The sequence below is a fragment of the Bidens hawaiensis genome, unplaced genomic scaffold (genome assembly GCF_021521415.1).
Source record: "Bidens hawaiensis isolate Kalapana, Puna unplaced genomic scaffold, B.hawaiensis_p1.1 tig00037235_1, whole genome shotgun sequence".
Taxonomy (NCBI): Eukaryota; Viridiplantae; Streptophyta; class Magnoliopsida; order Asterales; family Asteraceae; genus Bidens; species Bidens hawaiensis.
In genome coordinates, this window is record NW_027496496.1 from 57,443 (window position 1) to 69,753 (window position 12,311).

The window sequence follows — 12,311 nt, forward strand, 5'->3', positions numbered from 1 at the left end:
CTACACCACAGCCAACTACTCCTGTTACTCCAACATCGTTGCCGAGGCCTGAGCATTCGTTTATGACATTCAGTCGTCCTCAAGGTCCAATGCAACCAGTGCATCCTAATTTCTATCACATGGCTCCTCATGCTCAATGGTTTCACATGATGAATCTGTTGCATTTACAGCACACTCAAATGCAAGCAGACAGAGCTGCAAATGAGCTAGCGCAACGGAATTTGCCGAGGCATCTTCTATCGGCTCAACGTGATAATAGGGAACTTCGAGCCCTGATTGCTGCTCAGGGGGAGAGATTAGATAAGCAGGATGAGATTATTCTTCAACTGACATGCAAAGAAGATGAATTAAAGAAGTTGAAGAATAATGAAGACGATCAGGATGGTGCAGGGGGTGGAGTAGATCAGCAACGGGCGGAAGCTCCACACTGTCTGCGGGTAATAAGACTGATGTGAGTGTTGGTGGTGGCTCTGAAGCTAGTAATCTACAGATTGTTCCATATAAAGATTACACGAGAGCCAAGCCAATAGATGTTATTCCGGCTAACATTCTTCTGTTTGTAGGAATGGATGGGATTGTATACAGTATGGTGAATACCGATGAGGTCGAAGAAGGAGAATTTGTTGATCATTCTTTAACGAAAGAACAAATTGCCTTGCTTCTGGATCTAAATGATGATGAGATTGAGGAATTGGGTAAGAACGTGGATGTGGAGATGGAAGATGGTACTGATACAGGTATTCCTCACGGGAATGTACCTGATTTTGAAGAAGTGGAAGTGGAAGATGTTACTGCTGAAGAATATCCTGAGTTTTACACCGACAACAACACTGACTCAGGTATTCCATTTTTCACTACTGAGCACTTTGATGCAGCAGAACGACGGTTACAAGAAGAAAAAGAGAAGTGGAATAAAGCTGCAAAGACCAGTCACGTATCGACAACAGAGAAAAAGCGCAAACGTGCTTTGGATGGTATGTTCGAGAATAACGTAAAGAAGATGAACAAGATGATCGAGACCTTTCGTTATCATGAACAAGAGAAAGTCAAATTATCAAGGGATCGAGCATCAGCATACCAAATGAAGAAGTACAAGCCAGCTAAAGATGTGAGAGGTGACATGGTAGCATGGCAGTATGATTCAGAGCTTAAGGTATATATCGTGAAGTGGGAGCATGGTATTTATTATTTCAAACGCCCACACGATATCTTATCTATGCCCAGATGGGATGTGAGAACCCTAGCCAATCGACCGTTTGTGAATCGTGGGGACGATAAGTGGGCTTGTTGGTTCTATAAGCAGTTGTTACATGAAACCCGTTTTGGTTTCAAGTTCTTCAAGCCTCAGGTGCCAACTCATAAGTACATTGATGAGATTGATACTCGCACTGGCTGGAGGAAGTTAATTTTACAAGTCAAGCCGCCGAAGACTATGAAGAGGGTTCCCATGAAGATATTTCCTCAGTGTCTTTTCACCTCGTTAATTATTGGTACTATGACAATATTACAGGTGAAACGGTGATTGTTTATGGTTACGGTTCTAACACGAAGACAATACGTGTTATTGATCCGATGTGGCTAGTCAACCTATCTGAGTCTGACAACGATGCGTTATTTACAAGTCAGATCAGATTTGCTAATGTAAGAGATTATGAACTTGCTATGCAGTTTCAGAAGGTTGTTAAGAGTCTGTTATGCATACAAGATTCATAGCTGCGTTGACTGGAAGATGAAGATGTTCCAGTGTTAAAGTAGATAAAGAGCTTGAGACGAGGGGGAGTTTGTTGATACATGTTTTGTACGTCTCGATCTTTATCAGGGTATTAATGTAATAAGTCTAAAGTATAGGGGTCTTAATGTAAATATGGCTAAATAGGCCATTCGCTCTAATGTAAGTTACATTCGTTACCCCGTAACGAATGTAACACATTCGTCTAATTGTAAGCTCATTCGTTAACCTAGATTAACGAATGAGATAACGAATGAGGGCCATTCGCTATCTTTTAAAGTATAATGAATAAGTATGTTTATTCGTTAAAGTATCTGTAACGAATGACACATTCGTTAAGTGTTAAGTTAACGAATGTGGTCATCCCCTATAAATACCCTGTAACTTATCATTAATGTAACAGTTCTGATATTTTGCCATTTTCTCTCTCGTTACTCTACCAAATTGTTCACTAAACTTACACACTACACACACATAACGTATGCAAGCCTAATCGTATAAGAATCAACATGTGTATCGTTGTTATCAAGATCTAGATTTGTACAAGCTCTTTCAACAAGTTTTTATTTAAAACAAACAAATAACACTTTAAAAACTTGTTACATTGATTGAGTGATTCGTGTTATATATTAATAGAACAAATAGAATAAATACAAATTAAAATTCGTCAAATGTCTTCGCCTTCGTCTTCTTCACCCAAAGATTATCCTTCTTCCACCTCTTGAATTAGACGTTCAAGTGGTATTTCGTCTTCAAAGGTCGCCTTGTCTTGTATACGATCCATCGCGCCCAAATGATCTTTTAGGCAAATGCAATCTCTAAGGACTCCGGAGTGAGTTTGGTTCTTCTCATCGATAATATCTTTCCATTAAGTGAAAAAACCGATTCTGAAGCAACCATTGAAGCTTGGATACTTAGCAAGTCACGAGCCATGGCGGAAATAATAGGAAATTCGTTTTGCTTTCCTTTCCACCAAGACAAAATATCAAGGTTGCGAATTTTCTCGACCGATGCACCTTCTACATAGTTTGCTACACTATATCGCCCACGTTCACTTGTTGGCGTGTTTCCCTTTGCTGTTTAGCCATAGACTCATGAACAACATTCATCATGTTTATCCACCTCTTGAGTTGGACGTTCAAGTGGTATTTCGTCTTCAATGGTCGCCTTGTCTTGTATACGATCCACCGCGCCCAAATGATCTTATAATAAAATGCACATCTTTAAGGACTCTGGAGTGAGTTTGGTTCTTCGCATCGATAATATCATTCCACTAAGTGAAAAAACCGACTCCGAAGCAACCGTTGAAGCTTGGAAGCTTAGCAAGTCACGAGCCATGGTGGAAAGAATAGGAAATTCGTTTTGCTTTCCTTTCCACCAAGCCAAAATATCAAGGTTGCGAATTTCCTTGACCGATGCAACTTCTACATAGTTTGCTCCACTATATCGCCCACGTTCACTTGTTGGCGTGTTTCCCCTTTGCCGCTTAGCCATCGACTCACGAACAGCATTCATCATGTTTATAAGTCTGTCCTTACATGGCTTACTTGTTGTTGCTTGCCCCACAAAAGTCGATTTTAAGCTTGGACCATAAATTTTGAAATAATGATCATAGATTTCTTGAAGGGATTTGTTGAAAGAATCCTTTGCTTCCGTCGACAACATCGGATCGATCTCATTCATACCCATGTTGTCAAATATTTCCTCAATCAACACCTCAACCCCGGAAACATTCAAGTAGGGGTTTAAAGCGGCATCACAAGTAAACATGGGTGGTATTTCTTCAAAATATTTTTGAAACTTCTTCTTCATTGGATCAACAGTATGCTCGAAAAGATCATTTTTGTTTTCAAACTCTTTGAAATTCAATGAGATGTTGTATAATTCTTGCAACACCCAACAACTAGTAAGTTAGTAAACACCCGACAATTTAGTTGTTGTGGTTTTGAAAACATCAAGATACTCCAAGAAATAACCGATATTTACCCAACCACCGTCGTGAAACATATCAACTTCGCACCGATCCACAAGAGTTCTATGAAACGCTTGTAAAGTTTCTTGTTGGGAAAAAGCACAAGAGAGCATATTACAAGTTGAGTTCCAACAGGTTGGAACGTCCCAATTCAACCCCAAATATTTTCTTTCAGCCGACTTGCAATAGTTTTTATATTCAAGATGTCTTCTTTTCCCACTTTTGAAAATATCTTGTAACATCAATCTAAAGAATCTCAAACCGGCTTCCATGGTTTCATTGGCAAGACCATCTTGAACAACCAAATTGATAATGTGGGCAACACATCGAGTATGAAAAAACTCTCCGTAGCAAAGTGGTGTATATTTTAAATATAATTTTTCTACCGCCTTTGTATTGTTTGTTGCATTATCAAACGACATTGAAAATATTTTTTTATTCAAGTTATAAGTCGTTATTATCTCATCCAAAATTTCAAACAATTTATCGGCGGTATGTGGAAACGGAAAGTTTTCAAACGTGATGGTACGTTTCATCATTTTGCCAAGAAACCGGATCAACCCAATGAGCGGTGACACAAAGGTACGATTCCGGTAACCCATGTGGTGCCGACCAAACATCGCTAGTTAAATTGATACCCGTTTGTATAGTTGCAAAAAACTCGATTAAATCTTTTTTTGCATATTCCCACAACTTTAGGCAATGACGTCGTAGGGTAGTATGACTTACATAGGTGTAGCGCGGTTGAAGAGTCTCTAATCATGGCCGTCAATTGAGGGTCGAAGTGGTTAAACGGCAAACCTTGTTGAATCACGAACTTCGTCATCCTATCGTGAACCGCTTTCATGTTGTAACGAAATATTGTCCCATCTCGACCCAATTCGACTTGGTCCGTTACGGGAACTTCTTTCAAAGCCTTTTAAATTTTCTTTTCGATGTGCTTTTTTGAAATAGAGTTTGAATCATGCTTTAAGAAAGTGCCACACAAATTGCAACGAGCCTTTAGGTCTCCATTAATCAACTCAACCAAATCCTAATTCCGCCATACGTCTTCGTTGCGGTTATGAGGGACGACCCGTACAATTTCGGGGTCATCTTCAACACGAATCGGGTCAATAAAAACGGAATCGGTAGCCGCCTTCCTTTTGCCCTTGTTTAGGCTTGCCATAATAACTTGTTATCAAGTGGTGGTGGAAGTGAAAAAAATTGGAGTGTAAACCGATAAGTTTTCTTGATGTTTTTGAGTTTGAGTGGTAAAACAAGTGATCAAATAACCCCTTATATAGTTTTTTTAGCTCAAAAACCGGTTCCAAACGGCTTTATTATATTACTGAAAAACCCGGTGGAGCCGATTATTCCGGGTAGGAACCGGCGGTTTGGAACCGGAAGCGGGTAATTTCCGAAAGAATATTTAGAACCGGGTAGGATTTTCCGGGTATAATAATACCCAAGCCGGGTACGACCGGAACCGGTTCCAGGTCGGTTCCACCGGGTCGGGTACGAAACCGGTTTTTATTGCACCTCTAGTATCAGACATGGAGCAACATGGAGAGGTGGAGCGGAAGGCAAAAAAAAAGTAAGAGAGACAGTGCAGGTTGTTCGGAATTGCGGACAAGAAGCGAACGAGAACCTTGGGTTTTGTGAGCAGGAGGAGGAGAGAGGCGGACGATGGAGAGCATTGTGGATGCTCTTAGTAATGTTAATCGTGGGTTGTGCTAGTTTTAGTAGCAAGCCTAAATACTAATTTTCATATAGGCTAACCATGAACAGGGCTCAACTCAAAACCATTTCCTTACCCAAAAAACTTTTCTGTGTTTCTTTCTATCCCCTTTATTCTCAAATTGGTACACAACATGCCCTATTGGGTAGTGTCACATCATTACAACCCAAAATCACATATACCCTCAACAATTATTCTTTATATTTAAGAAAATAAAATTTTCAATCAAAATTTATGCTTCATCAAGAGCATCCACACCAGGTAGTATTTTACCTTCCAATAACTCCAAACTCGCACCACCACCCGTTGATATGTGACTCATCACATCCGCCACCCCAACCTTCTCAACCGCCGCCACTGAATCAACACCTCCAATGATTGTAGTCACCCCTTTCCCGCTAAGTTCAGCTAGCTTCTTTGCAACCGCCTCAGTTCCAACTGCGAACTTGTCAAACTCAAACACCCCCATTGGTCCATTCCAAATAACCGTTTTGGTGGTCTCCAAAGCTTCGTTAAAAGTCTTAACAGAATCCGGACTGATATCCAATCCCATCCATCCATCTGGAATAGCAGCCGTGGGTACAATCTACATATAACATTACTTCTTGGTTTATAAGCTAAAAAAAAAAAGTAACTATAATAAGATTATTTAAGTAGCTAACCTTGCTGTTTGCATCAGGCGCAAACTTATCTGCAACGACTACATCAGTTGGTAATAATAATGATACGCCTTTTGCTTTGGCTTTTGCAAGGAGTGTGGTTGCTAGATCAAGTTTATCTTCTTCCACCAATGAAGATCCAACTGATAACCCTTGCGCTTTGTAAAATGTGAAGATCATTCCACCACCCAAAAGCAATATGTCACACTTTTCCAAAAGGGATTCGATAACACCAATCTTGGATGACACCTTTGAGCCACCGACAATGGCGGCAAATGGACGCTTAGGATTTGAAACCGCCCCATCAAGGTAATCCAGTTCCTACATTAAGCACAAACATTGTACCTTATTATTGGAATGATCAAAGTAGTTAGGCTAGGGATGTAAACGGGCTGAGTCGCTAGTGAGTTACTCGAGATCAGGTGATCAGCAACTGAAAACTCAATTCGAGCCGAGGTTAAACGAGCTCTCAAGCTCAGCTCAAGCTTGAGCCAGAGATGAAGCTCGTATAATAAATGACATTGAGCCCGAGCTTCACATCCAGAACTTGACTAAGTCACGAGCCTATACTAACTTTTATTTATTTGAAATCAATAAATTTTATTTCATATAGGTAATAATCACAAATAAAAATATTGTTATATGTAAAATTATTATAAAATTAACGAAATAATAAATATTTTGTTCTATATACAAAATAAATATATTATACATATACAACAAGAACAATCATAGTACCTAGTAAAATCTTATTTATAGCAAAGCTATTAGTAGGATCTGGGAGGGTCAGATGTAGACAAACCATGCCTCTATCCCAAGATATAGAGAGGTTACTTCCGGTGAGACCCTCGGCTCATATTATACATATATGTATATAAACAAGTCGGCTGGAGCTTAAAAAATTGTTAATGAGTCGAGCTCAAGAATTACACATAGATAGTGGTGTAATATAGTCAAGCAACTTGTGAACCACTCTAAATCATCTTGCCAAAAGCTCTATTCGGCTCGAGCATGAATAACCTTGTTTAATAAACGAGCACAGGCCTGAGCTTAACTACCAAGTTCAAGCTTGCTCCAGAGCTTAGAAAGCCTATTACTTATATATTTATTTAATATATTAAATATATATTTTTATATACTAAAATCATGATAAAATTCACTAAATAATGTATATTATGTTATATTTGAAAATTATAACTAAAATATATATAAAAATTAATAAATAAATAATAAACAAGACAAGAAACTACTCACAAGCTAACCTCGAGCTTTAGAAATAAAATTTGAGCTCAGGCTCAGTTTGTTTACACCCCTACACATAGAGCTTTAAACTAGACAAGCTCGAACTCAATCTCTCTTAAATTAAAAGATCCAAGCTCTAGCCCGGCTACTTTACATTCTTAATATTTAAGATTAAGTAAAGATGAGCTATCAAACCTTTTGCAAAAGGAAACCAGCAACAGATGATTTCAAGAATTTTGTGACTCCCTCAGTGGAGGCATGAGCTCTATGTGCGGTTCCAAAAGCATCATTGACATACAGATCTGCTAGTGATGCAAGCTTTTGTGCGAAGGACGGATCGTTCTTTTCTTCCTCCTTGTAGAACCGAACATTCTCAAGAAGAAGAACACCGCCATCTGGAAGTGAAGCCACTAGCTTTTCAACCTCTGGCCCAACACAGTCGGGCGCCTTCACAACCTGTTCACTAATCATACTTCAATAAATGTATGATATATCAATCATAGCAAATTTGTACGGTTTCTTTTCACTTTTAACCAAATTTGGATTCTTTTTCAGTAGTTTTTTTAAATAAAGGTTGATCTAATATCATTAATAGCTAAGCTGATCTAAGTAAATGAGTTTGAATGACTATAATATCATACGGGCTGTATAATAGGGCGAAAAATGGTAACACAAAGCATATAAACTTACCCCCCCAAAAAAAATCCACACCACCATTTGACCAACCTTCACCTGTCATTCGTGGCCCGTTTTACCATTTTTCCCATGTCAATAAGTCATATGGCTCGTATGCACCATACAGCCTTATCACACCGTCAGTGATGCCTGGTTAGTTTTCAACGGTGTTCCCTTAGAGTTTAGAATAAGCCAAAGCAAATTAAATAATTCATAGCTCAACTTCAGCCACAAACATATCAGAAATCACTTTAGTGGTTTGTGATAACCAAATCTTACTATTATATTAAAGCAAAACTATGTGTACATATGTCATTTTTTTAAAGTGTCCACATATGATGACACATAAGGTATTTCCAAAATTAAATTATATTTAAATCTATTAAATTAGTGCTACATTTATTATTATTTTTAAAATTCCTAAATTAAATTTTCATTGACTTTCATTTAATAGTGATTTCCAGAAATAAAAAAAAATGCTTAATGTTTATTTATTTATTACATCTTTTAAACTATTTTTTTTAAATACTTTATTTCAAAATATTATTATTATAAAGATCCATTTGTTTTGCGTAAAACAACTAACATATGCCTAAACTATTAAAACTCTCTTTTTCGAGCGTGTGTAAATCTAATTACCCAGAATTTGTCTTATATGAAAATTTAGCTTTATTCTTAATTTATTTTACCATTTTAAAAATTAAAGTTATCATTTCATACCATTGAATTATATATAAACATCTTTTTTATTGATGTTATATTCCTTATTCAGCCCGTAACCTAGTTTTATACCAAACTACTAATTACAAATATAAAACAGGCAGAAGAAAGAAGGTTCGGGTCAAAACGGGTTCACGTCAAAATAGGTTCGTGTCAAAACCGCCTAATTTAATTCTTGGCAAAAAAAAAAGGGTACCTGAACGCCAATAAGTTCAGAAAGTCTGGGAACTAGCGGAGCCAGGCTAAATTTAGGAGTAACACCTTTTGGTCTACCCTGATAATTTCAAATAACAAAAATAATAGGAAACAAATGTCAGAGGCAAAACGTCGAACACCTTGTGTGCAAAACCAAATAATCAAAATACACAAAGAAAGTTATTCATACCAAATGACTAGAGAGAATGACTTTAGCACCATTGCCAATAAGGTGCTTAATAGTGGGAACAGCAGCTCTGATTCTGGTATCATCAGTAATATTCTGGCTATCATCCAAGGGCACATTCAAATCGGCCCTAACGAACACCTTCTTCCCCTTCAGCTCAGCCGGAGAGAGGTCCCCAACGCTCTTCTTGGCATTCGAAATCACGCGAGAGTTTGGGTTGGAAGAGGAGGTTGTGAGCGATTGGAGCTTGGTTGCCACGTGTGCAGAGAGAAGAGGGTTATATTCTCTCAACCCATAGTATTTGACATGAATTCATGGGTATAGGTCTTATCAAACACAGATATAGCTTTTTTACGGGTATAACATCTTATTAAATTAAAAATTAATATAACCAAATATTTGATATGAAAATCATATAAAATAGGGATATAATAAAAATTAATATCCGAGTTTTTTAAAACAAGATATTATTATTTATAATTAAGAAACAACTTTAAAGTAAAAAAAATAAACGGGTCATGTGTCTTACCAGATCCAAATAGATTTTAAACCAGGTTATAACATCTTATTTATTTGTGAAACCACTTCATCATCAACTCATAAACTTAGATTTTAAAAAGATATATAAATATTATAAACGAATAATGTAAAACAACCCCGTAATACAGGAGATAAAAAATAGGCTTCTTGGCCAAATGAAAATTTCCAAATGGTTTATACTATAGTTTCTATACATATTAACATTTTTTAAATTTTCTTAGTAATTAAATAATTCAAAAGTAAATAATTATTAGTTGTTACATATTTTAAATGGTATGCATGATATATTGTTTAATTTCTCTAATTTCATTATTCAAATGGTTTTAAATAGTATATATTATATATTCTTTGCTCTAACTTCATTCAATCCTTTTAGTTTTAAATAGATAGATATATATTTCAAATCAAATCAATTTTCACATTTAAAAACCGTTTGACAAAGTTGTAAGTTGATGGTAACTTTGAACTTTTCTTAGTTTTCACAATGAGCTTACTAACTTTATTTTTAAGGCAACGATAGATAGACTTAAAGAAGAAGCAAGGAAGCATTACCAGCAGCTCATTAATGTAACTGCCATAATTGGGGTGTTTTTTCATAAAGATCTCATGGTCATATTTGTAATTTTTTTTTCACATTTACTTATGAATAAAGTTATCAGCGTGCCAAAGTTGTTTAGTTAAAAAATTTAGGTTATTATTGTAATAATATTGTTTCAAGCATTAACGATAAACGTTCCGTATGATATTTTTCCAGCCTGAGAATTTCCAGTTGGATGCAAGTGGATGTCTCAAGGTTTCTGATTTTGGCTTGAGTGCACTACCACAACAAGTTTGTTACGTGTCGTTTTTAGTTTATTGGGGTTTTAAGTGGTTTGCATTCTATAGGGGTAATATGGGTTGTTTTCTATTTGTTTGAGGGCTATATTTGTAACTCTACTTTTTATATAATGAATATCTAAACCTAGTGGAGGGTATCCAGAATTTGAGTCAATTTCTTCTTATCTCTATAAGGTTTCTAACCTTATCAAGGGTATCAGAGTCTATCTATCCTCTTGATCAATTTAGCCCCTGGTTAGATAAGTTCAGTTTTGGGTTAGATAGTCATGTTAAATCTGATGAAAACATTGGAGTCTTGGGTTTAATGAAAGAATTACCTTCATGGGAATGGACTAAATGTTTGAATTGGACTGATACAGGATGGGGATGGTTTGAAAATTCGGGTAGAAATCTCAACACAGTAGACAAGGATTAAACTAGGTTTTCAAAAGGTGATGCACAGTTTATTAACAGAATATAACAGTACTTCTATCTGATTTCAAAGATGATTCCAGATATTGTATATGGAAATCATACTCTGGTTGCACTAGGCGTTGAATGTGGTGTACCAAGTTTCAGTGCCTATCTAATTGCAAGGAATGCACTAAATATGTCTACAGATCAAAATGATATGCATGGAAAAAATATTCAGTTTGCAGTAGAATGTGGTATGCTTGTAAGGGTGACAACATTTGCAACAAAGCGATTTTTGTACCTGGGTCAGACTTTTGGCTTAATTCACTCCTCAAGATACCGAGCCAATATGACCTGGGATAATAGAGTTTTGTTGCTTGAGGTCAAGCGCTTAATACAGGCAACATGGTATTTTGCTAGGATAACACAAACAGTTTATAAGCAGGAACTAGTCCTGGAACAACAATGGAAATATATGGACTTACAAGTATTAGATTTGAACTTACAAGATAACCATTGTTCAGCTACTAGTCAACGAGAAAGTCAGGAAGTCACGGTTATCAGCTCACCTAATAAGATTAGGCATGCACCTCAAGCTCATATTGAAGTTGTGGGAGCATACATGAGAGGAAACTTTGCTTGGAAAAGTAGAATGCTAATTGATAGCAAAACAAAAGTTGTGACTGAACAGGAACTAGTCACAAATAATTTCAACCACACTAACAATTTAGCAGAATGCTGGTCATCGCTCAACTTCATCATGCCTTATATTTTTTTATTCCATGAAAAATGTGAGTCATCGTTTGCATTCTATGAAAAATCCATTAACGAGGAAACTGCTGAAGCATGGAGGTTGTATGTGGTAGTGTGTACATATTTTCTCAAAAGAAATAAAGGAGATGTTGAGCATACGCTTCCTCAAAAGAAAGAGATTATTTTATATGCTAAATTTACCAAGCATAGTTGGAAATTTCAAGATCATCTAGTCAACAAGTCATTGGAAAAGTACACTAGAGACGGCGATCGAGAATAAAAAATATGACTTGCAATTTCGGGTTTTTGTTCTTTAATTCATCAGATTGCTTGCATCAAGGGAAGTCCACTCTTATTAGGTTAAATTCAGAACAATTCAATGGTACACTAGTTAAGATTTTCCTAGTTAGTGAAACTTCTTTTATTTTGGCATGGTATGATGGAGATAAAGATGAATTAAGGGATATTGCAGCCTTTATTTCCGCCCGCTGCCATCTAATTCATATTATTCATTCTAAGATTCAATAAGGAATTGGTGATAAACAACTTAGGGCTAATGTTGGAGTTGTATTCTTTGTTGGAGTGGTGCTCATATTTATGGTGAGAGACCTACTCTTTGCAACATGGGTTGTAATATTACATTTTATGGTACACTACTTGCTAAGGGATGAGGCACCTGATGGTGATAA

At 36.7% G+C, this 12,311-nt stretch overlaps 2 protein-coding genes across 2 annotated transcripts; both read right to left on the minus strand.

Moving 5' to 3' along the window:
* Window positions 1–2,932: 2,932 nt before the first annotated feature.
* Window positions 2,933–3,541, minus strand: LOC143589123 (zinc finger BED domain-containing protein DAYSLEEPER-like). Its single transcript, XM_077069968.1, has one exon. The coding sequence runs from the start codon at window positions 3,539–3,541 to the stop codon at window positions 2,933–2,935; it is 609 nt and encodes a 202-aa protein (XP_076926083.1).
* A 1,982-nt stretch (window positions 3,542–5,523) lies between these two features.
* LOC143589124 (phosphoglycerate kinase, chloroplastic-like) lies at window positions 5,524–9,465 on the minus strand. The gene is made up of 6 exons (XM_077069969.1): window positions 9,455–9,465; window positions 9,103–9,385; window positions 8,914–8,991; window positions 7,518–7,778; window positions 6,084–6,401; window positions 5,524–6,007 (listed from the first exon to the last, which is right to left on the minus strand). Exons 1-6 carry the CDS (start codon window positions 9,463–9,465, stop codon window positions 5,654–5,656), a joined length of 1,305 nt encoding a protein of 434 aa, XP_076926084.1. The 3' UTR covers window positions 5,524–5,653.
* Window positions 9,466–12,311: the final 2,846 nt, after the last annotated feature.

Bases quoted from the DNA above. Each gene is read 5' to 3' on its own strand.
- LOC143589123 (XM_077069968.1), bottom strand. From the start codon at position 3,541: ATGAAGAAGAAGTTTCAAAAATATTTTGAAGAAATACCACCCATGTTT.
- LOC143589124 (XM_077069969.1), bottom strand. The intron at 7,779-8,913 runs GTACCCTTTTTT...ATTAGTGAACAG, and splicing joins CTGAACTTATTGGCGTTCAG to GTTGTGAAGGCGCCCGACTG. The intron at 6,402-7,517 runs GTTTGATAGCTC...TGCTTAATGTAG, and splicing joins CTGGTTTCCTTTTGCAAAAG to GAACTGGATTACCTTGATGG.